The 20,915-nt window shown below is 45.7% G+C and overlaps 1 protein-coding gene across 1 annotated transcript in view; it reads right to left on the bottom strand.

The window, feature by feature from the left end:
* Positions 1–20,492, bottom strand: part of RPIA (ribose 5-phosphate isomerase A) — a 29,769-nt gene extending 9,277 nt beyond the window's left edge. Inside the window, exons 1-7 of the mRNA XM_084764989.1 lie at positions 20,188–20,492; positions 12,994–13,054; positions 11,077–11,132; positions 3,859–3,918; positions 2,419–2,483; positions 1,347–1,415; positions 569–710 (exon numbers count right to left, since the gene is read on the bottom strand). Coding sequence (XP_084621115.1) covers positions 569–710; positions 1,347–1,415; positions 2,419–2,483; positions 3,859–3,918; positions 11,077–11,132; positions 12,994–13,054; positions 20,188–20,451 — 717 coding nt within the window. The 5' untranslated portion in view covers positions 20,452–20,492. The remainder of the gene's footprint in view (positions 1–568; positions 711–1,346; positions 1,416–2,418; positions 2,484–3,858; positions 3,919–11,076; positions 11,133–12,993; positions 13,055–20,187) is intronic.
* Between the last annotated feature and the right edge of the window lie 423 nt (positions 20,493–20,915).

Here is a 20,915-nt window from a genome sequence, read left to right as displayed (position 1 = left end):
GGAAGCAGACCTGGGGACTCCACGTGGATCAGCGAACAGGCTGGACCAGCACACAGGCCAGAGACACCTAGGGACCCGTCCCGTGGAACGGATACCGGAAGGTTCACTCTTTTTTCCCTTTAACCTTTTTTCTTTCTTGTGTAAGCTAGTTGGGTTGTATAATAAAGTTTAATTGTTAAGAAACAGAGCCAACACACATCTGTGTTCCCAGGCCATAGTCATTGCTATTTGGCTCTAGAGTAAACTACCTCTTATCCTCTCTCAGATGAGAGTTGCATTCTTGCACTGAAAGCCTCAAAAAGAGAAAAAATGTCTGCCCCACACAGCTTCCCAAAATACAGTGCATAGACAATGTTCCCTGGGCAGTCCACACTTCGAGCATCCCCTGGAATGTCAGGAGAGAACAATGCCCCCTTCTATGAGGGAATCATTAGGGAGCACAAGACACACACAGGTACATACGGACATAGACACATACACACAAACACACACACCCCAAAGGCTGCCATGAAAAGGAGGACAGCAGCACACTGAGACAGGGTGCTCAGAAACCTCCCTGGCCACTTACTGCCTTATTGACAGCCATTCGAAGTTCCACCTCGCCCCCGAACTTCTGGGTCACAGCTCGGCTCACAGGGACATAGGCCATTGGGATGACCTCAATAGGAATCCCCTTGTGCCACCGATCGCCAAGGTTCTTTGAATCTTTCCTGGAAAGAAAGTCAATTAAATTAAGTAAGTTCAATATATAAAACCAAATTCGGGCTAGGGGCTAAGTAGACAACTGGAGGGAAGGTGAGCAGGGACACACCAGGGCTTCAGGAACGTGGGCTGCTCTACACGGAAGAGAAACTTGAATGATGTGGCAAAAATGAAAATTTGCTCCAGTGGCTTGCTGACTAGCCTAGGTGGTCCTGGCAGCTACAGTATTTCCTGAGTAAATACAAATGCAGGTATCTCTCCCAACATACTCAGCAACAGTGCCTCCTCCCTCAAGCTCCTTGAAAGAAAATCGGCCTGGCCAGAGACTGAGCACAACACAGTCACGTGTGGCAAAGCCTGACCTGAGAGGAAGCAGGACGTGCTGAGTCACTGCCTGTGGACAGGGCTTGCCCTGTTTCCTGAGGCTCCCTGTGAAAACCTAATGAGTAACACATGCGGATGATCACTGCCAACGAGTGACACTGTTCCCTCCCCACTCCCAAACATGAAGTCCCAGCTCCATGCCAGAGTGCTGTGATAACCGGCAAGCGTGGCATCCTTCCTGTACTCCTCCTCTTACACAGGGACAAGACTTGAGAAGCCATATACCTTCTCAGCTGAAGCACAGGACCCTGGAGCAGTACCTGAAATCGGCGATCACAATGAAGCGACTGGCATAACCAGCCACAATCTTCTCCTGGGTCAGGCAGCCTCTGATGGAGAAATAAGGAAGTCGACATTAAAGTGAGATAATCTTAATTTGGGAACTAAAATCAGATACAGGAGCCCCAACTGTGCTCAAGCCTGACACTTAAAAACCATTTTTAGGGGCTGGAGAGCTGGCTCAGAGGTTAAGAGCACTGGCTGCTCTTTCAAAGGTCCTGAGTTCAATTCCCAGCAACCACATGGTGGCTCACAACCATCTATAATGAGACCTGGTAGCCCCTTCTGGCATGCAGGCAGAACATTGCATACATATTAAATAAATAAATCTCAAAAACAATAATCAGTGGGACAAAGCAGCTGCAAATGTTTTAAAAAAAAACATTTTTAAAGAGCCATCCTCAATCCTATCATGGTACTTTCTAGAAACATTAGCCTGTTTCTGGTAAAACCCAAAAAGTAGACAGTGGTTCTATTCAGGCCAAGCACATCCCTCCAAGAGCCATCTAAGAAGCACTGTATTAGGGAGTTATCTCTGAACATGTCCTGAAAAGACTACCAGTTTGGAACACCGCCTGCCCTGTGGACTATGTGACAGCACAAAGCCTGGGCTACTGAGTCATCTGTGCTATTGCTATGGCTCCCTGACTAAATCACTTTATACCTGCAAGGAGGATTATATAACACATAAAGAAACATCAACACTGTGTTAGTTTAATAAATGTTTCCAAATAAAGGAGCACCCCAAAGTGATTACAAACTTCACAGCTTTAACACAGAAGCCTGACAGTCTAACCCAAGAATGGGCTATCTACCCAGAACCCAGCAAGATAAACCATCTCACTGAAAAGGCTATACCCTGTCAGCACATAGACACTAATGATCAGAGATGCCAGGCTAGCTCAAAGGCACATGGTATCATTGTGCTTATAGATACATTGTAAAGAAAAACTCGTGCGTGTCAGGAACAGTTGTTTACCCTGTACTCCATTTTGCTTTGCTAAGGATCAGCTGACAGAGTCTCTTTAGCAGCAGAGTCCCCACAACACTCACCCACCACCCTTGATGAGATTGAGCTCAGCATCTACTTCATCAGCACCATCGATGGCAAGGTCAATCTGGAGGGAGGAAAGAGATGCTGTGCCAAACCACACCACGCAGTAACAGCTCACCCGGTTCTCAGCAGCCTCCTAACTAGGACCAGTATTTCCACTCAACCACTCAAAAGGCTAAGGCCCCAAGAGAGTAAAGTGCTTTGTGGGGTCACAAGGGAAGAGAGCGGAGGGCCTGAGGCATGCATACACTGTCCAGCTCTTACCCGCATTTGCTCTTCACAGGCAAAGCAGAATTGTCATCATGCATTCCCAACATAGGCACTATCATTCCCAAAGAAGTTAAAATGCTGGCTCTGGGTGGCAGTTAAGGGGAAAACTTATAAGAGACCACAGTTTGGAGCCCTCCAAGGACCATAAGCAGATATACAGCAGGACTGAAGCTCTAAGTTCCAAGGGGAGGGGAAAGATCAATGATGAAAATGGTAGTGTAAAACTGATTCCAAAGGTGGAGCCAACATGGACAGATACAAGCAAATTTCAAATGGGCAAGAAGATTATATGAGGACATCTCTAACGGTGATAAACATTCAATACAATCTTAAATTAGAAACTACTTCTTCCCAGAGAAATCCCCCAAGAGGCCTTTCCCAAGGTTTCACCATGTACTCCATGTCATGGGCTGTTAGACCCTGTGAAATTCCTACTCCAGGCCCATTCCACTACGCTCAAATCACCCCCGAAAGTCTAGGTAACAGCCACATGTGCTCACATACCCATAGCTACTACCTTCCCCTCCAAAGATCCTCTCTTGGCATGGCCATGGAGCTTGGGCAGCTAAATACAAACCACGCCTCTTTCCTTCACAGTGCTCTAGAGCCTTAGTGCACACATCACTGCTTCTGCCACTTAAGTAAATAACATGCCCTCCCACATCCATCCACTGGGATAACTACAGTACCCACTGCCAAGATTAAACTTAGCCCACGCCTAATGACAGCTCAGGTGTGCCTGGAGTGACACGGGATGCTGTTCACTCCACAGCTTCAGTCTCTTCTGCATAGTATCCTGGAATTTAACAGCATTCTCCACAAATATTTACTCTAATTCGTTTTCAAATGGCCACGGCTGCCTCAGATATGACTTTTTCCACCACTTAGCTGTGAACGCCAAAGGCTGGCTCACTTATGACAAGAGAATCTCAAGAAACCGTGGACCAGCCCTGGGGCTGTCCACACCCCTTTACTGTGCCTGTACTGGGCCTTGGAAGTTAAATCTCAGGGAAGCTAACCACCTATTTGCTTATGAGTTTGGTCAGAATTAATACTCAAAAGTCTCAGAACAAACATGAATCAATCTCAATCTCAACCAATCTCTCTCCCCCCACCCCTCCCCACCCCTTTCCTCTCCTCCCCTCCCCTCCCCTCTCTCTGTCTCTTACCTGTGGGTGTTGATCCAGGTCACTGAGGGTTAAGCCATACTGCAAGATAAGCTGCCTGGCCTGGGGAGAGCAGGAAAAAGCCACCACAATCATTTACTCTGAAAATGTGTTGAGGGTCTAGAGAATTCTTTTGATGTGTCAAACCCTAACAACTGACCTAGATTCTCTCATTTCCCAACCGGGTGGGAGATCTAGCCTCTTACAGAGCAATGCTGACTGCTATTTCATTCCAGGCACTGGAACTGTGCAGCACACAGGGGAGACAGTTCCAGAAGTGAGCTAAAAACTGCCCCTCCCTGGTTGGGAAACAATGCTAGGGTACCCCTAAAACTTCTAGCAATACATTTGGGAGGCTGAGATACAAAGCCAATTCAAGCTTAGCCTGAGCTGTCTCCAAAGACCCTAGCATGCCCCAGCATAGGCGGGAGCAGGAGAGCTAAAAATCAGATCCAAATCCACAAAACACAGGATCAGAGAGCCTGAGGCAGAACCTTCAAGAATGGAAAAGTGGATTCCCAGGGGAATTCAGATCCTCTCCTATAGCTTCTTTCTTCACCTCAGACCTTTGTCTCACCCGCCAACGCACAAAGCACTCTTTCCCTGAGCACCATGCTGGATCCTTTTGGGACACACAGCTTTCCTCCCCCTGTGGACCTCTTAGCGCCCTCCTCACCCCTCTACACTGTGGGTGGGGAGCTGCAGGCTTTATGGCCAGCAGGGACACCATCAGGCTGAGGTAAGAATGAAGCTGTTGTAAAGCACATGTGGCATCACTCATAAGAATGGGGTTTTCTTAAAGATTTATGCATTTATTTTATGTATAAGTGCTCTATCTGCATGTACACCTACACACCAGAAGAGGTCATCAGACCCCAGTATAGATGGGAGCCACCATGTGGTTGTCATAAATTGACCTCGGGACCTTGTTTCGGACCGCGGGGTCTTTAACAGGTACCTGTGGAGGAGGTAGACAAGTGGGGGGACAGGAGACACGAAGAAATGAGGGCAAGCCTGGATTCTGATCAAGCCCCCTTTATTGAAAATTTTCACAGGGTTTTTTTTTATATTTTATTAATTTATTCATATTACATCTCAATTGTTATTCCATTCCTTGTATCCTCCCATTCCTCCCTCCCTCCCATTTTCCCCTTACTCCCCTCCTCTAAGACTGTGACTGAGGGGGACCTCCTCCCTCTGTATATACTCATAGGGTATCAAGTCTCTTCTTGGTAGCCTGCTATCCTTCCTCTGAGTGCCACCAGGCCTCCCCATCCAGGGAACGTGGTTAAATATGGGGCACCAGAGTTTGTGTAAAAGTCAGACCCCACTCTCCACTCAACTGTGAAGAATGTCCTATCCATCGGCTAGATCTGGGTAGGGGTTTGAAGTTTACTGCACGTATTGTCCTTGGCTGGTGCCTTAGTTTGAGCAGGACCCCTGGGCCCAGATCTGTCTGTCCATCATATTGTTCTTCTTATAGGTTTCTAGGACCCTCTGGATCCTTCTATTTCCCCATTCTCCCATTCTTCTCTCGCCTAGAGACCCAATAGGATGTCCAACTCTCTGACCCACTTTCCTGGTGAGTGAATACGTTCATGGGACATGCCCCTTGGGCTAGTGTCCAGATATAAGTGAGTATATACCATTTGAGTCTTTCTGCTTCTGGGTTAACTCACTCATTATGATCATTTATAGGCACGGAGGCATGAGTATTTGCATAAACGAGGGTTGCTATGCATACCTATCTGTGAAATGCTCCAGCAGGTGTCTACCTTTATGGCTGTTATAACCACAGAAAGGGGAGAAATTCCAGAGAGAGAGAGAGAGTTGTAAAAGATCTGGTTAGTCAGGAACAAGTTCCCAGAACTGCTGCTCACAGGCAGCTGGCCTTTAATCTGATTTTACCAGTATTCTTACTGAAAAAGCTAGTTTATAGCCAGAAAGGAGTAGCTCTTACTATGAGCTCGGGGGTCTTGGAATGACCGTCCCCCACAATAAACCACAACAGGGTGGCTCCATCTTAATCTTATCTTTAGTCTAACTGCCAAACCAGGACAGGGTCAGCTGGTTTCTGGTAAATGATAGACTGCTGGAGAAACAGAAGCTTAAAGGTGCAGGCTCTGACAAGATGGCTGAACACTAGCCATATGGCCTACTGTCCCTAACAGGATCTTTTGAAGAGCAGACAGAGCTCTTAACCACTGAGCCATCTCTTCAGCCCAAGAATGGGTTTTATAGCCTAAGCAATACTTAAGATTTGAGGGAATGGGTCTTGGATAAATGAAACAAAATTCTGAGGGATACGGGTAAAGCTGACTCTACATACAGCCAAGTATGGCCAGGTTGTAAACTACATTCTTTCCCAGCATCCCGGGAGAATACGTAAGTATCTTCTTCCTTTGAAGAAATAAGCCTGAGTGTTTAACTTTAAATTCCTGGCTTCCCCAGTACTTACCTTAGATAGAGGATTTTCTGCCCTCTGCACTCCCCCTCCCCATTCCTATGTGTCAGCTCCCAATACCTAAAAACACGCTCTGCCTAGGATCCCACACCTGGCAAAGACTCAGAAGCAAGCCAACTCCCTACCAGCCAGCGCACACTCCTAAGATCCGGAGGGGGCAACAGGGATTAAGGAACAAAAAACTTACCCAACAAAGACAATACCAGGTATCAACACTAGAACTACAACCCTCCAAAACCCAGATGGCACCAGAGTAAAAACCCAATCCAACGGCCAGGACAGTATGTCTCCACTAGAGCCCAGCAGCTCCACTACAGCAGGCCCTGAGAAACACAATGTTGATGAAGCACACGACAAGGGCTTCAAGATGGCTATCATAAGTGAGTATGGTGAGTGACCTTAAAGACACACGAATGAAAACAGTTCAAGACATGAAAATAGAAGTAGAATCAATACAAAAAAGCTCAAACTGAGAGAAAACTGAAAAAAAGTATGAACTTAAACAGTAACCTCAAAAGTAAGCCTCACCAATAGAATATGAAAGCAATTTAAACAGACCTATATGCCCTAGTGAGATAGAAACAGTAATTAAGTCTCCCAAGCAAAGCTGGCCCTGCCCCTCACCAGCTGCAGCACTGGGGAGAGCAGGCCCTGTACCTCACTTGGGCAACACAGCGGAAGCTGACCTGATGGCAAGGACATTGGTGAGCTGGCCCCAATGGTGTAAGAGCAAGAAAGCTGAGCCAGCCCCTCACCGGCTGCAGCACTTGGGAGAGTGGGCCCCGCAACTTTACTGGGCAGCACAGTGGAGCTGGCTCTGGTGGTGTGGATGTGAGTGAGCCAGCTGCAAGGGCATGCAGGTGGGAGAGCTGATCCTGATCTTTGTTGGCTGCGACACTAGGTGAACTAGCTGGGGCAGTGCTGGAGAGCTTGACCTGGTGATGCTGATGCGGGAAAGCTGGTGGGCTGACCAACTCAGTTCCACCTAGGCCCAGATCCAGAGCTTTGAGTTGGCCCATCCACAAAATCTACCTCATCCATGAACTGCTGGGGTGTGTGAAGGGGCCAGTCCAGCCGCAGGACCTCTATAACTCATGTAGTAACAGGATAACCAGGAGGAGGCAGCGTGAGCATCGAGCATTGATGATGTAGCAGAAGCCAGAAGCCAGAAGCCTCCAACCAGACCAAAAACTTGTTGCAATCAACAAGTGAAGATGTGTGGACAAAAGCGTATACCATGGGACAGACTGAGACACACCACAGCTTCCACGATGAGATGTTTTCTATGCTTTGTTTTTGTTAATTTTTTTGCTTTTGGGAGGAGGTTGTAAGGGCAAAAGGTGGCTACAAAGGGATGAAGAGATGAGTGGGACTGGGGTGCATAACGTGAAATGCACGAAGAATAAATTAAAAGTTTTAAAAAAAATAATTTAAAAAGTCTCCCAAGAGAGGGAAGAGGAGGAACAACCCAGGGCCAGATTATTTTAGAGCAGAATTCTACCACTCTTTCAAAGGAGAATTAACATCAATAGATTATTCAACAAAGTAGAAACACAGGGACATTGCCCAATTCATTTTACAAGGCCACCCTAACACCCAAACCACATAAAGAACCAACAATGATAATTCAGATCAATTCCCCATATAAATATAGATGTAAACATTCTCATTAAATTACTTGCAAACCAAATCCAAAAACATATCATAAAGATCATCCACCTTGATCAACTAGGCTTCATCCCAGAGATACAGGGATGGGTCAATATACACAAAACAATAAATGCAATCCCTCATGTAGCAGAATGAAAAACAAAAACATGATTATCTCATTCAATGCACAAAAGGTCTTTGAAAAATCCAACACCCCTTCATGATAAAACTCCCAGAGAGATTAGAGATACAAGGAACACACCTCAACATAATAAAAGGCAATTACAAACCCATAGTCAACATCAACTTAAATGAGAAGAGACTCATTCCAATAAAACCAGGAACAAGACAAAACCTGTCTTCAATTTCTATATTCAAAGACTTGTAAGTTTTTATCATATAAGTATTTCACTTGCTTGATTAGAATTACCCCCCAAGATTTTCTATTATGTGAGGCTATTGTGAAAGGTGTTGCTTCCTTGATTTCTTTCTCACTCCATCTGTCATTTGTATATAAGATACTATTTTATATATGGGGTATATGCATAGATAGATAGATAGATAGATAGATAGATAGATAGATAGACAGATAGATAGATTTATTTATTATTGTATTCTGCTACTTTGCTGAAAGTGTTTATCAGCTGTAGGAGTTTCCTGGTGGAATTTTCAGGTCACATATGTATACTATCATCCTCTGCAAATAAAGGTACTTTGACTTCTTTTCCAATTTGTATCTTTTTTAATCTCCTTCCATTGTTGTTATTCTAGACTTCAAGTACTATGTTGAATAGATATGGAGAGATACCAGAGATGATATCACAATCTCTGATCTCAAACTGAACTACAGAGCTATAGTAATAAAAAAAAAGTATGGTTTTGACATAAAAACACACATGTTGATCAATGGCATTTGACTAAAAACCCAGACATAAGTCCATACACCTATGGACACCTGCTTTTTGATGAAGTCTGAAATACACACTGGAAAAAAAGACAGCGTCTTCAACAAATGGTGCTGGTCAAGCTAGATGGCTACATGTAGAAGAATCCAAATAGATCCATACTTATCACCCTGCACAAAACTCCAAATAGATCAAAGACCTCAACGGACTGAATCTGATGTAGAGAAAGTGGGGAATAGTCTTGAACTCAGTGGCACAGGAAAGGACTTCCTGAACAGAATACAATTAGCACAGGCACTAAGATCAACAATTTATAAATGGGGCCTCAGGCTAGAGAGATTTCTCAGTGGGTAAGAGCACTGTCTGCTCCTCCAGACGTCCTGAGTCCAATTCCCAGCAACCACATGGTGGCTCACAACTATCTACACTAGAATCTGATATTGTCTTCTAGTACGCAGGCACACATGCAGATAGAGCAGTCATACATTAAATAAATAATATTTAAGATAAATAAACAAATGGGGTGTCATGAAACTGAAAAGCTTCTTCTGTATGACAAAGGACACCATTCAGACAAAGCAGCAGCCAACTGAATGCAGTAAGATTTTCAGTACCTGCACATCCAATAGAGGACTAGTATCTAAAATATTTCTTTTAAAAACTTAAAAAACTAGACATCAAAAAAACAAATACCTGATTTTAAAATGGGATAGAAATCTAAACAGAATATTCTCAAAGGAGGAAACACAAATGGCTGAGAAATACTTAAAGAAATGTTCAACACCCTCAGTCATCAGGGAAATACAAATCAAAACAACTCTGAGATCTCATTTAACAACTGTCAAAATGGCTATAGTCAATGACACAAGTGAGAGCTCATGTTGGTGAGGATCTGGAGCAAAGGGAACACTCTTCCATTGCTGGTGGGAATGCAAACCTGACAGCCACTGAGGAAATCAGTGTGGCAGTTCCTCAGAAAGATGGGAATTGATCAACCTCAAGACCTGGCTATATCACTGATGGGCATACATCCGAAGGATGCTTCATCCTACCACCAAACACGTGTTCAACCATGTTCATTACTGCTCTATTTACAATAGCCAGGAAGTGGATGAAGGGACCAACAGATGAAGGGATTAAAAAAAAAAGCCAGGCTGTGGTGGAGCACATCTTTAATCCCAGCACTCAGGGAGGCAGCGGCAGCCTAGTTCCAGGCCAGCCTAGTCTTAAACGTAAGTCCAGGACAGCCAAGGCTACACAGAGAAATCCTGTCTCAAAAAACAAAAAAACAAAGAAAAGAAAGAAAGAAAAGAAAGAAAGAGAAAATATGGTATATTTGCACAAAGGAGTATCACTCAGCTGTTTAAAAAAAGTGAAATTCATAAGTAAATAAATGAAGCTAGGAAAAAATCGTCCTGTTAATATAGTTTCTGGCATAATGTATTTTATTGATTTCTTCTTCTCCCACATAACATTTTTATAGATTATCTGGGAGCTTCACATCATGCATCCCAATCACAATCCCTTTCCAGTCCATCCATGTTCTTCCTGCCTTGTAACCTTCCGCCCCCAAAAAAGTAAAAACTTAAAAAATAAAAATAACAGGAAAAAATATCTTGAATAAGGTAACCCAGATCCAAAAAGACAAATATGGTTTGCATTCAGTTATATGTGGATGTTAGTTGGTAAATCTTTGTTAAGATTATAATCCATATAACCAAAATTTTGGGTAGAGAGTAAAGTCAGATGAAAACAGAGAACCATATCCCCTTGGTTCTCAGTCTGTTACTTTTAGCTTCATTCACTACCAGGATAATAATCCTTGAGACTAAAGACCATGCAGTCATCTCTGTATACTCCACAGTTCCTGACTCAAGAGCAAATACTATTGAAGTAAATGAGCACAAAATTATACCTCCAGCTGGCATGGTGGAATATGCCTTTAACCTCAGCACTCAGGAGGCAGAGACAGGAAGATCTCTATGAGTTCAAGGCCAACATGTTCTACATAACAAGTTCCATGTCAGCCAAGGCTACACAGTAAGATCCTGTCTCAAAACACATTATATAGCAATGCTTGGTCAGCTCCTCTCCTGACCTGGATACTTGCAGAAAACATCCTGGTGACAACACATTCTCAGGAACCCAAAAGACCTAGCAGCAGCTGCTAGGACACAGATGGGGACACAGGACCTGACGTACCTGGAAGGATGTGGGGATGCAGATGAGTTCCAGGTTCTCTTGCTTTACCCTTTCAGCTGTGGAGAAGAGTCATATTAGTAGTGTTTCACTCCCCATGCTTGATTTTTCTCAAATCCAACCAGAGGGGAAAGGCCTAACTCCCACTGACAACTGCCTCAGCACTCCCATATTTGCTGGAAAACCCAGTGACCTCACTTCACAGGGCCTGGGGAGGCAAGTAATGGCCATGGAAAAAGCCATTTCAGTGGTACTGCTGCTGTGTCTGCAATTTGCTGACAAATGTACATACATCAACCTTTCTAATCCTGATACCCCAAGAGATAAGTTATGACTATCACCCCTTCTTTAAACATGAGGAAAATGAGTCACTGAGAAGTAAATTACCTTGGTAGTCACACAGCTTACCAGTGGCTGGAATATGGTTCTTGATGGTCTTTCTTCCCTTTTTCTTTTTCTTCCTTTTTTTTTTTTTCTTTTTTTGAGGGGGGCAGTTTGGGGGTACACCTAGAGACTCAAGACAGGGTTTCTCTGTGTGGCCCTAGCTGTCTTTTTCCCCCCTTGGTTTTTTCCTTTGGCTTTTCCAAAACAGGGTTTCTCTGTGTAATATTCATGGCTGTCCTGGAACTCTTTGTAGACCAGGCTAGCCTCGAACTCACAGAGATCCTCCTACCTCTGCCTCCTGAGTGCTGGGATTAAAAGCATACGCCACCACGCCTGGCTCTGGCCCTAGCTGTCTTGGAACTCTTAGACCAGGCTGGCCTTGAACTCAGAGATCTACCTGCCTCTATTTGCCTCAACTTCCCCAGGTCTGGGTTTAAAGGTATGGATCTCCACTGCCCTTTTGGCAGCCTACTTTCAATTTTAGCTATAATCCTGAACTGCCTTTCCAGGAAAACATCAGAACTTTACTTTCCATTTAATAAGAAATATAAGGATCTTATAGGCCCCAGAGAATGGTTAAAGTTTGAGAGAGATACCTGTTAATTTTAAATTTGTTATTTATTTTAAACTTTCAGAAAATCTTAATCTTAGTGAGTCTTAAAAAGCTGTCAGCCAGGTGTGGTGGCACACACCTTTGATCCAAGCACTCAGGGAGGCAGAGGCAGGAGGATCTCTGTGAGTTCAAGCCCATCCTAGTTCTACAAAATGAGTTCCAGGACAGCCAGAGTGGTTATACAGAGAAACCAGGGTGGTGGGAGGGGGGGTGTTGTCTTCTTAAAATGTCAAGTCTTTTTAAGTCTGTCTCTCAGAAGGTTTGGATGTCACTCCTGTGAACCCACAGTAATTCCTGTGCCCTAAAACTCCATACACAGGGTTAAGGTAGATATGGACTCCCATCAGCCATCACCCTGTAATACAACCACTTCCTGCCAAAAATGGGCATTTGGGCAAGCCTCTCCCGGGCTTTGTTTTTACCAACAGAGAATAGGGCAGCAGAACCTGTTGAGCAGCCATGGAAGCTGATAGGGCCTGAGCCTTTCCTAAGCACAAACAGGACCAAATCAAAGTGAAGTCAGTACCTACAAAAACCAGCCACCAACTGCAAGAGCCTCATCCTTGCCAGGGTCATGGACGGGACACTGTGACCTCAATTTGTTTGTCTAAGAAACACACAGGCTTCAGAGGAAACCCCAGACACACACAGAAGCCCTGCTGGAGCCTCCTCTAATCAGTTCTTCCCCTTTAGCTATTCACAGTAAACATGGGCATGGGCTCCCCAAGTCAGGTAAGAGGGCCAAGAATTCCTCTTTCCTAAGAACAGCACTCTAGCCTCAGAGCAACTGCCTGCTCTTCCCAGCTCCGCAAGGCTGAGTGGGAACTAAGACAAACACCAACCCTGTGCCCACTCCCTCCCCTTCCTCCACCTCCTACCCCCATGAACACACAAGAAACATCCAGTACAGTCTAAGAACTTACCTATTCGCTGTACAGCATGGACAATTGTAGAACCACTTCCAATTCCCAGCACTTGGTTATTCTGCCATAAAGAGGGATGGAAAAACAAACGTCATCACTACAGTACTTTACTTCCTTGGTCTACACTTGTACATCACAAACAGCAGTTCACTAGCACCGGTGCACAACAGGCACTTGGGTCTACTTTACAGATGTATAGCCACTGAACCTCAGCTCAAAGCTGTACTTTATCCTGCTGTCTCTCCAGCAGACAGAGCCCTCCTCTTTCTGACATTAACACTATCCCCATTTCACCATTCCTCCCTACACACACCCCATAGGAATAACCGGCTCAAGTATTTATACCATACATCATCTCCACATTAACTGAACTGGCCTCACAGAAATAGCCTGCAAATAACAGTGACTAAGATTCCTGCCAACCTAAGGGAGGAAATGAGAAAGGAAGAAAGAATGAGGGGTGGCGGAGTGGGGGAGGGGACAGCGCCTGGGTAAACATAGAAAGCTGGGCTTTCTGGCTGCCTCTTCACACAAGTCAACTCTTAGAAGGCAAGGCACGCCTTTAATCCCAGCGCTTGAGAGTCAGAGGCAGGCAGAGCTCTGAGTTTGAGGCCAGCCTGGTCTACAGTGTGAGTTCCAGGACAGCCAGGGTGATCTTTAACTCTGTCTTTAAAAAAAAAAGCAAGGGACTACCATCATCTTCACATCAGTAACTCAAGAAATATCAGGGATACATCATGCCTACCATCCCAAACTCTGTCAAAGTCAGAAAAAGAAGGGGGGGGGGGTGTTGTGTGCGCTGGATGGGTGGTATGGCCTGCTGCCTTCCAGTACACCAAGAGCTAGGAAGGCAGCCCAACCCTGAGGTGGGACGGTGTCCGAAGGGTATCACAAGGCACAGGAGCCTGGGAAACTCACAGCTCTCAGAGTTGTGAAAACTCTTCCACCAGAACACACGCCACACCACACACACAGTACACAACGCACAGAACACCTTCCCTGGGAGCTGCATCGGCTGGAGAAGGAGCGGGACTCCGTCTCCAAGGCTCCTCAGTTCCTCAGGGTTTATGGGCAACACTTCCCTGGGTGCTGCATCGTCTCTGTTGGGGAGGCCTCCTCGCAGAGCTGTGACGGTCCAGGCCTCCCATCCCCCCAACACAATGCACACACTGGGTGGGAGTGACTTCAGACATTGACCTTCCTTCTATCCAGCTAACACCACGGGGCCCCACATTGCATGGAAAGAGAATGGAAGCGTAGGAAGTCTTCATATGCAGAGCCAGAATCTGGGCAGAAGGTCTGACACTGAGGACTAACATGTTAGGAATATAGCTGTAACAGTGAAAAAGCAGGAAAGGCCTGTACTCAATGGAGCTACATCGAGAAGACACAAAGCAGGGACTTCAGCCATGAGCTTTGATTTTAACTACAGGAGGGAGGAGGAGAGAGGGGAGGGGAGTAAATAAACCTGGTCAAACTCTGGTCTGTTTGATCACTGTCACAGTTAAGATTCTACAAAGTGCTTCAAAGACATCCTTATTGGTGGAGGAAACAACCATGAAATGACTGCTCCTACTTGAGGGTGACTTCATCCCACAGCAATGTCCCTCTGAAACTCAGGTTTAGAGAATGAATGGAGACTTCCAGGTCCCTTTGAGGGTCTAGAAGAGCACACTGTAAGAGCTGTGACAGTTGCTCCATTACCTCCAACCTTGAGGCGGTGTGAGCCAGACAGCACTGGTTCTTAGACCAACACTCCTTGAATGATCAACATCCTCATGTGCAGTCTTAAGCAAGTGTTTACTTCAAAGCGAATGCAGATTCAGATGGAAGCAGATGCCAGGCTTTTCTCCTGCTATTAGTCACCTTGTGGGTCCTTAGGAAGAAGCAGTCTCTCTTAAGTATCTGCTCTGCCTCCCCAAGTACAAAAGACAAGAAACATGCATGTGTCACAACACTAACCCTGCCGTACAAGAAAAGAGACCTAGGACCAGAGGGTAGGACCACAAAGAAAAGAGAGCAGAGACACTAACTCTCAAAGCCAATGTGAAGCATGGTTCCTAAGCAACTTCCCGGAACATTCTCCTTCAGGCTATGGCACAGCCGACACAGTGTAGTCACGTTGACACTGAACACTGCCTACAGCACCAGTTCTCAACTTGAGGGTCTCCACCCGTTGGGGGTCAAATGACCCTTTCACAGGGGTCAAATATCAGATACTCTGCATATCAGATATTTGCATTATGATCCATAATAGTAGGACAGTCATAGTTATGAAGTAGCAATGAAAACAGTTTTATGGTTGGAGGTCACCACAGCATGAGGAACTGAAGTAAAGGATTGCAGCCCTCGGAAGGTTGAGAAACACGGGCCTAAAGGGCCCACACTTGCGTTCTTTCTACCAAGAAGCAAAAACAAGAGGACTTGCATATCTTAACATAAAGCCGATTTCACAACCACCCTATGACCTAGAGACCCGCCAGCCCACTTGAGCAACACTGCAAGAAAAAAAAAAATTGAAGACCTTGAAGTCTTAAAGATTAAAAGGTTCCTTCAACAAAATTCTAGCACCTTCCTGTCCTACAAGAGCATATACAATTTGATGACTCTGAACAGACTTCAAGCCATAAAAAACTGTTAGCAAGCTGGGCATGGTGGAACATGCCTTTAATCCCAGCACTCAGGGCAGAGGCAGGCTGTTTGAGGCCAGCCTGATCTACAAAGGAGTTCCAGGACAGCCTAGGCTATTACACAGAGAAACACTGTCTCAAAAAAAAACAAAAAACAAAACAAAAAAAAACTAAAACGAAAGAAAGAAAAAAAGAAACTATTAGAAAATCTTATCCATAAAATTCAATTCACTGTGTTCCATAAGATGCAACTAGTTATTGTCCTATGGTTGTTATACAGTAAATTCTAGTCCTTAAAAATTCATTTCATTTACATACATTTACATTGACAGCCAGGCAGTGGTGGTACACACCTTTAATCCCAGTACTTGGGAGGCAGAAGTAGGCAGATTGCTGTGAGTTGGAGGCCAGCCTGGTCCACAAAGCTGGTTCAAGACAGCTAGGGCTACACAAAGAAACCCTGTCTCGAAAAACAAAAACAAACAAAATTTCAAGAAGTTGGATTCCTGAAAAAGCACTGTATCTCAATATACATATTAGGGGGTTATTTTTTCAAGGCAGGGTTTCTCTGTGTAACTGTGGCTGTCCTGTCCTGGAGCTCACTCTGTAGACCAGACTGGCTTCAAACTCACAGAGATCCACCTGCCTCTGCCACCTGAGTGCTGGGATTAAGGGTGTTCACCACCACAGCCACCACGCTTGTATCTCAAATTTCTTGATGTGAGACAACTATTAGCAATCACTTTGTAAGAGAAACGCCATTGTAAAAATTCCTCATAGGAGGAACTGTCTCATCCCCTCAGTACAAAAGACACAGTAATGTGCAGGGGCAGGCCCACAGCTCTTGGGTCCCACAACCCCATACCTCATTTGGTCCTTCTCAAAATTAGACTGTATCTAAAACTAAAAGACAGAAAGAGTGATCAACAAGTACACAAAATTTAGAAAAACAAATCAAGTCCTAATGGCAATCACACATTCAATTAACACACTAAAAATGTTCCTAGTTGGGCCCCTCCTACCTACATCAGACTTTATCCATCATTTTCTGTGGGCCTATTGGAGGGGCTGGGGGCTCTTTTCAAGATTATTGTATATAGAAGTTCAAGTCAAGGTAAAAGCACTGTTAATGATAACACTGTACAAGCTGTGAGTTTTTTAACAAGGGGCAGAGAAAAATTCTACTGTGCAAGGCAATCCTCACTTAAGGTTTAGAAAGTCCCAGGCACCTAAACCCAAGAACTTGGGGCAGTCATCCTTGGCCAACCCAACCTCAGTCAGGAACAAGCCTGTGTTCTTGCCTGCTTACCCTGTTAGAACTCACAGAGATCCACCTGCCTCTGCTACAGAATGCTGGTACTAAAGGCATGCCACCACGCCTACCAATATATGCCTTTTTACTCTGGCAGAAGCCACCACACCCAGCAATATCTGTGTTTTTAATCTGGTAGAATCCCCCATGCCCAGCAATTTCTGTGTTTTTAATCTGGCAGAAGTCAAGATTAACATATTGTTCCAAACTCATCAAATACACCAAGAGGTTTAACCCACCACAGCCAGTCTTTTGTTGTTGTCGTTGTTGTTTGTTGTTTTTCGAGACAGGGTTTCTCGGTGTAGCCCTGACTGTCCTGGACTCCCTTTGTAACCAGGTTGGCCTCAAATTAACAAAGATACGCCTGCCTTTGCCTCCAAGTGCTGGGACTAAAGCGTGCGCCACCATGCCCAGCTCACTGCCAATATTATAGACTCCACCTGCCAGGATGCCCTCAAGAGGCAGGGCACCTGATAAAATCATCAGCTGCCCCCACAAACTCAAAATGCAAGGGAATTAGTACAAGCAAAGGAAGCTAACAAGGCATTTAAGCTGGCTAAATATCTCAAGATGCAAAGTATCCAAATAATGGTGAACATCTCCATTTCTTAAATCCTAAGTAAACCTAGGTTAACCCGACCTTCACATTTGACCTACGGCTGAGAACCTGATTACCAGATTCTTCATTAGCTCATGTTGCTCCCGGCAGTCTAGCAGTACACAGTCGAACTTAGTACACCAGACAGACTCTATTCTAGAAGACGAATTGCAGGGGCCTGCCAGATCCTGCCACCTTGATATAAAATGACAAACCCAGGAGTCAGTGCCCTAGCCAAAGCCAACTAGAAGTGGCCAAAGGCTGCTAGCAAACTGCCCCTCTAATGGACAATGTTGAACAGTGTGTCATCAGGTCTTATGGGGTAATCTCGAGAATCTATGAGGTTGGCTTTGGTGGGTTAAGTTTCTTGGTGTATTGAGTTTGGAATAGTATATTAGTAAAACAAGCTTCTACCAAAGCTGCACATCTTTAAACTCAGCACTAGAAAGGCAGAGGCAGACTGTGAGTTTGAGGTCAGCCTGCTCTATATAGTTGAGTTCCAGCACAGCTAGGGCTACCTAGTGAGACTGTCTCCAAAAAAATAAAACCAAAATACCGGTATCACTAATAATAATATTAATACTATTGTCTGCCCACTGGTTTCCTCAGGCTAAGACAATCTCAAAACAAAGCCCAGGCTCCACAGGCAGCCAAGGATGAAGCAACAGACCATGAGGACAGCACACACATGCACCATAACCACCCAAGGTTTTAGAGTTAATGAAGGTCTGGACCCGGTGACAAAGACTCACCTGAGAATTCAGAGCTCTCCATCCACCCTGAAGTAGGAACAGTCATAGTGGGCTGGAGACACTGGAAAGCACACACTCAGGAGTCTAGGAAAAGGGCCACCACACCCACAACCTCCATATCAGTGTTCACACCCTACACAACTCCCTGAACACTGCTCAAGCAGGTCTCACTGTACGCAACTCTGAATGTGTAGATAACGCTAACTCTCCTCCCAGAGCTCACAGCAAGTTAGGCAAGAGCAGTGTCTGGGAGTCATAGTCAGGAAGCCGAGTGTGGTGCCACACACCCAGAATGCCAGCACTTGAGAGTCGGAATCAGAAGGATCAAGCACACCTTTAAACCCAGCACCCAGGAGACAGAAGCAGACCGATTTCAAGGCCAGCATGGTCCACACATCAAGTTCCTGGCCAGCTACATAGTAAGAAGGGAGGGGAGGGGAGGGTATCAAACACAGCCTGAGCCTCAAAATAGAAAGAGCAAAGTCCTCTCCTAGTCTCCTCTGGAAGCCAAGGAAACACGGAAAGTAGTAAGGTCCTTTAACTCAAACCCTACAGGACAACAAAGTTAGTAGATAGCTCCCAAAACCCAACAGAGATCTCCCCAGGATCCTTGGTAACATCTTTGAATGCAGCTAGAACATGAGGCGAAGGCTCGCAGATTTTAATTTAATCAAGTACACAACTATAAGGCAAAGGTCAAGGAGACAGGTGCCACTGAACATTAACAGAATAGCTTAGATAATGGGCTTTCCTACTGTATAGATGTCGCTTATCAATCTAACTCATTTCATGAAAAGTATTTTGAAATTTCACTTTACTGCCTCGGTTTTACAACTGTGGCACTGATTCCAAAGAGCCAAATTACACATTTTACATTTATAGTCATACCCCCGACACCGCCTTAATTCGAGTATAAAACCCTATGCTAAGTAGATGAGTGAGAAGCTACACCAGACCAGGAGAGCACTGGAACCCAGCCTGATACAAAGATGAGGTGGCCATTCCTTCTATAGAACCAGCAAACCAGAAGTTATCAGACCGGGTCCCACCCACTCAGGCCACCCTCACTCTTGGCAGGAAAATAGAAAAAGCTCTTAAGATGTCATCTTTGTGAAGTAACTTTGTGCAACACAAAGGAAAAGAACTCCCTTTTACAGAGAAGTGGATTCTGCTAACATTATCTAAGAAATAGAAAACAAGACCAGAAAACTCCACCACAGGGCAACAGAAGTAATACAATTAAGACAATTAGCCTGCTAGGGGACAGCAAATCCACCTACACTAAGAATCCATTCACAGCACCACACCTGCCACTTAACAAAGAAGTGGGGACACAACCTTACTGAGTAACTGATAAGTATCTAGACCCCGCCTAAAGAGCAGCACCTCCTGATGTCCTGTCTAGCCGGACCAGTCAACAGTAAGGCTTAACATGATGGCTTCTTTGTACAGACCGCACTCAAGTTCCCCAGCAGAGGAAGCTGAAAAGCCTGTTTGGAGTAAAATTTCAAAACACTTTGCAAAACAGCTCTCCGCTGGCTTCCCGGTAAGTGAGAAGTGAAGAACAGCAGCCTCGGGGCTCACCATTTTCAATAGGCTGATTAGAAGACGCGCGTTAACAGCCTGACAGACTCTAAACAGGGTAATGTCAGGCTCCACAGTACACCCAGTTCCAGCCGGACAAGGAATCTCTGGGGAAAAGGCTCTATTTGGGGAAGGGTTGGCACCCACTGATTCGACGTCTAACAGGTCTTTCAGGGTTTGGGAAGAACAGCGAGAATTCGGGTACAAGGCTCTCCCTCTCCCCACTCTCGCAGCCCTCGCCCTATCAGGAGTCAAGAGCACCCTAGCAGTGCCCTGGGCGCGCAGCAAGGAGCCATCACGCCGCCAACGGCTGCCCACCTTCACGTGGTTCTCCACCGCTGTGTGGCTCGCCAGCTTCTTAGCCTCTTCGGCCTTGGACATCCTGGAAGGGGCCGGGCTGCCGGAGCTCAAACCTCCCTTGTCGCCTTGGGTCTCCGACTGTGCACGCCCCGGCAGCTGCACATGAGAGCCAGAGAGGCCCCAGCTGTTCCCGCCCCCGCCCGAGGCCGCGCCCCCGGCCCGCCCGGGCAGTGGGGCCAGGACCCGCCCGTAGAGGGTGCTGAAGGGCCCGGGGCGCTGCATCCCGCCGCCTCGCTCCAGCCTCTGCGGCCGCCCCACCCCCAGCTCCTCCGGAAGTCTGCTGGCTCGCGCAACTTGCCCGCGCGTATTGCTTAGTGCGTGCTGCTGGGAAATGTAGTCCTGTGGCGTCGGTGGCCCCAAGCTTTTTCGCAATCTGGACTACAAGTCCCACGATGCATTCGACCTAGTACGCTCTCCGCCGGCCTAGACACCAGACTTTGTCAGGAAGGTTTGGGTAGCTGCTGTCTAGGAAGCTGACAACTCCTTACCATGGGGTCAAGAGTTTACACCTTTAGGTGAACTCCAAGAAACTTTCTGGCTGTATATAGCATTCTAAAAAGCACTGCCAAAAAGAGACCCGTTAAAAACCTGACCTTGTTTTCCCCAGCAAATGAGAATGTTGAATTGTGATTATATGAATGAGCGTGTGCTTGTGTAGGTCAGCGGACAACTTGCACATTGGTTAT

Source organism: Acomys minous (assembly GCF_964271855.1).
Source record: "Acomys minous genome assembly, chromosome: 17".
NCBI classification, from domain to species: Eukaryota; Metazoa; Chordata; class Mammalia; order Rodentia; family Muridae; genus Acomys; species Acomys minous.
The sequence above is the reverse complement of the archived record's forward strand: the minus strand, read 5'-3'. Positions and strand labels throughout refer to the sequence as shown.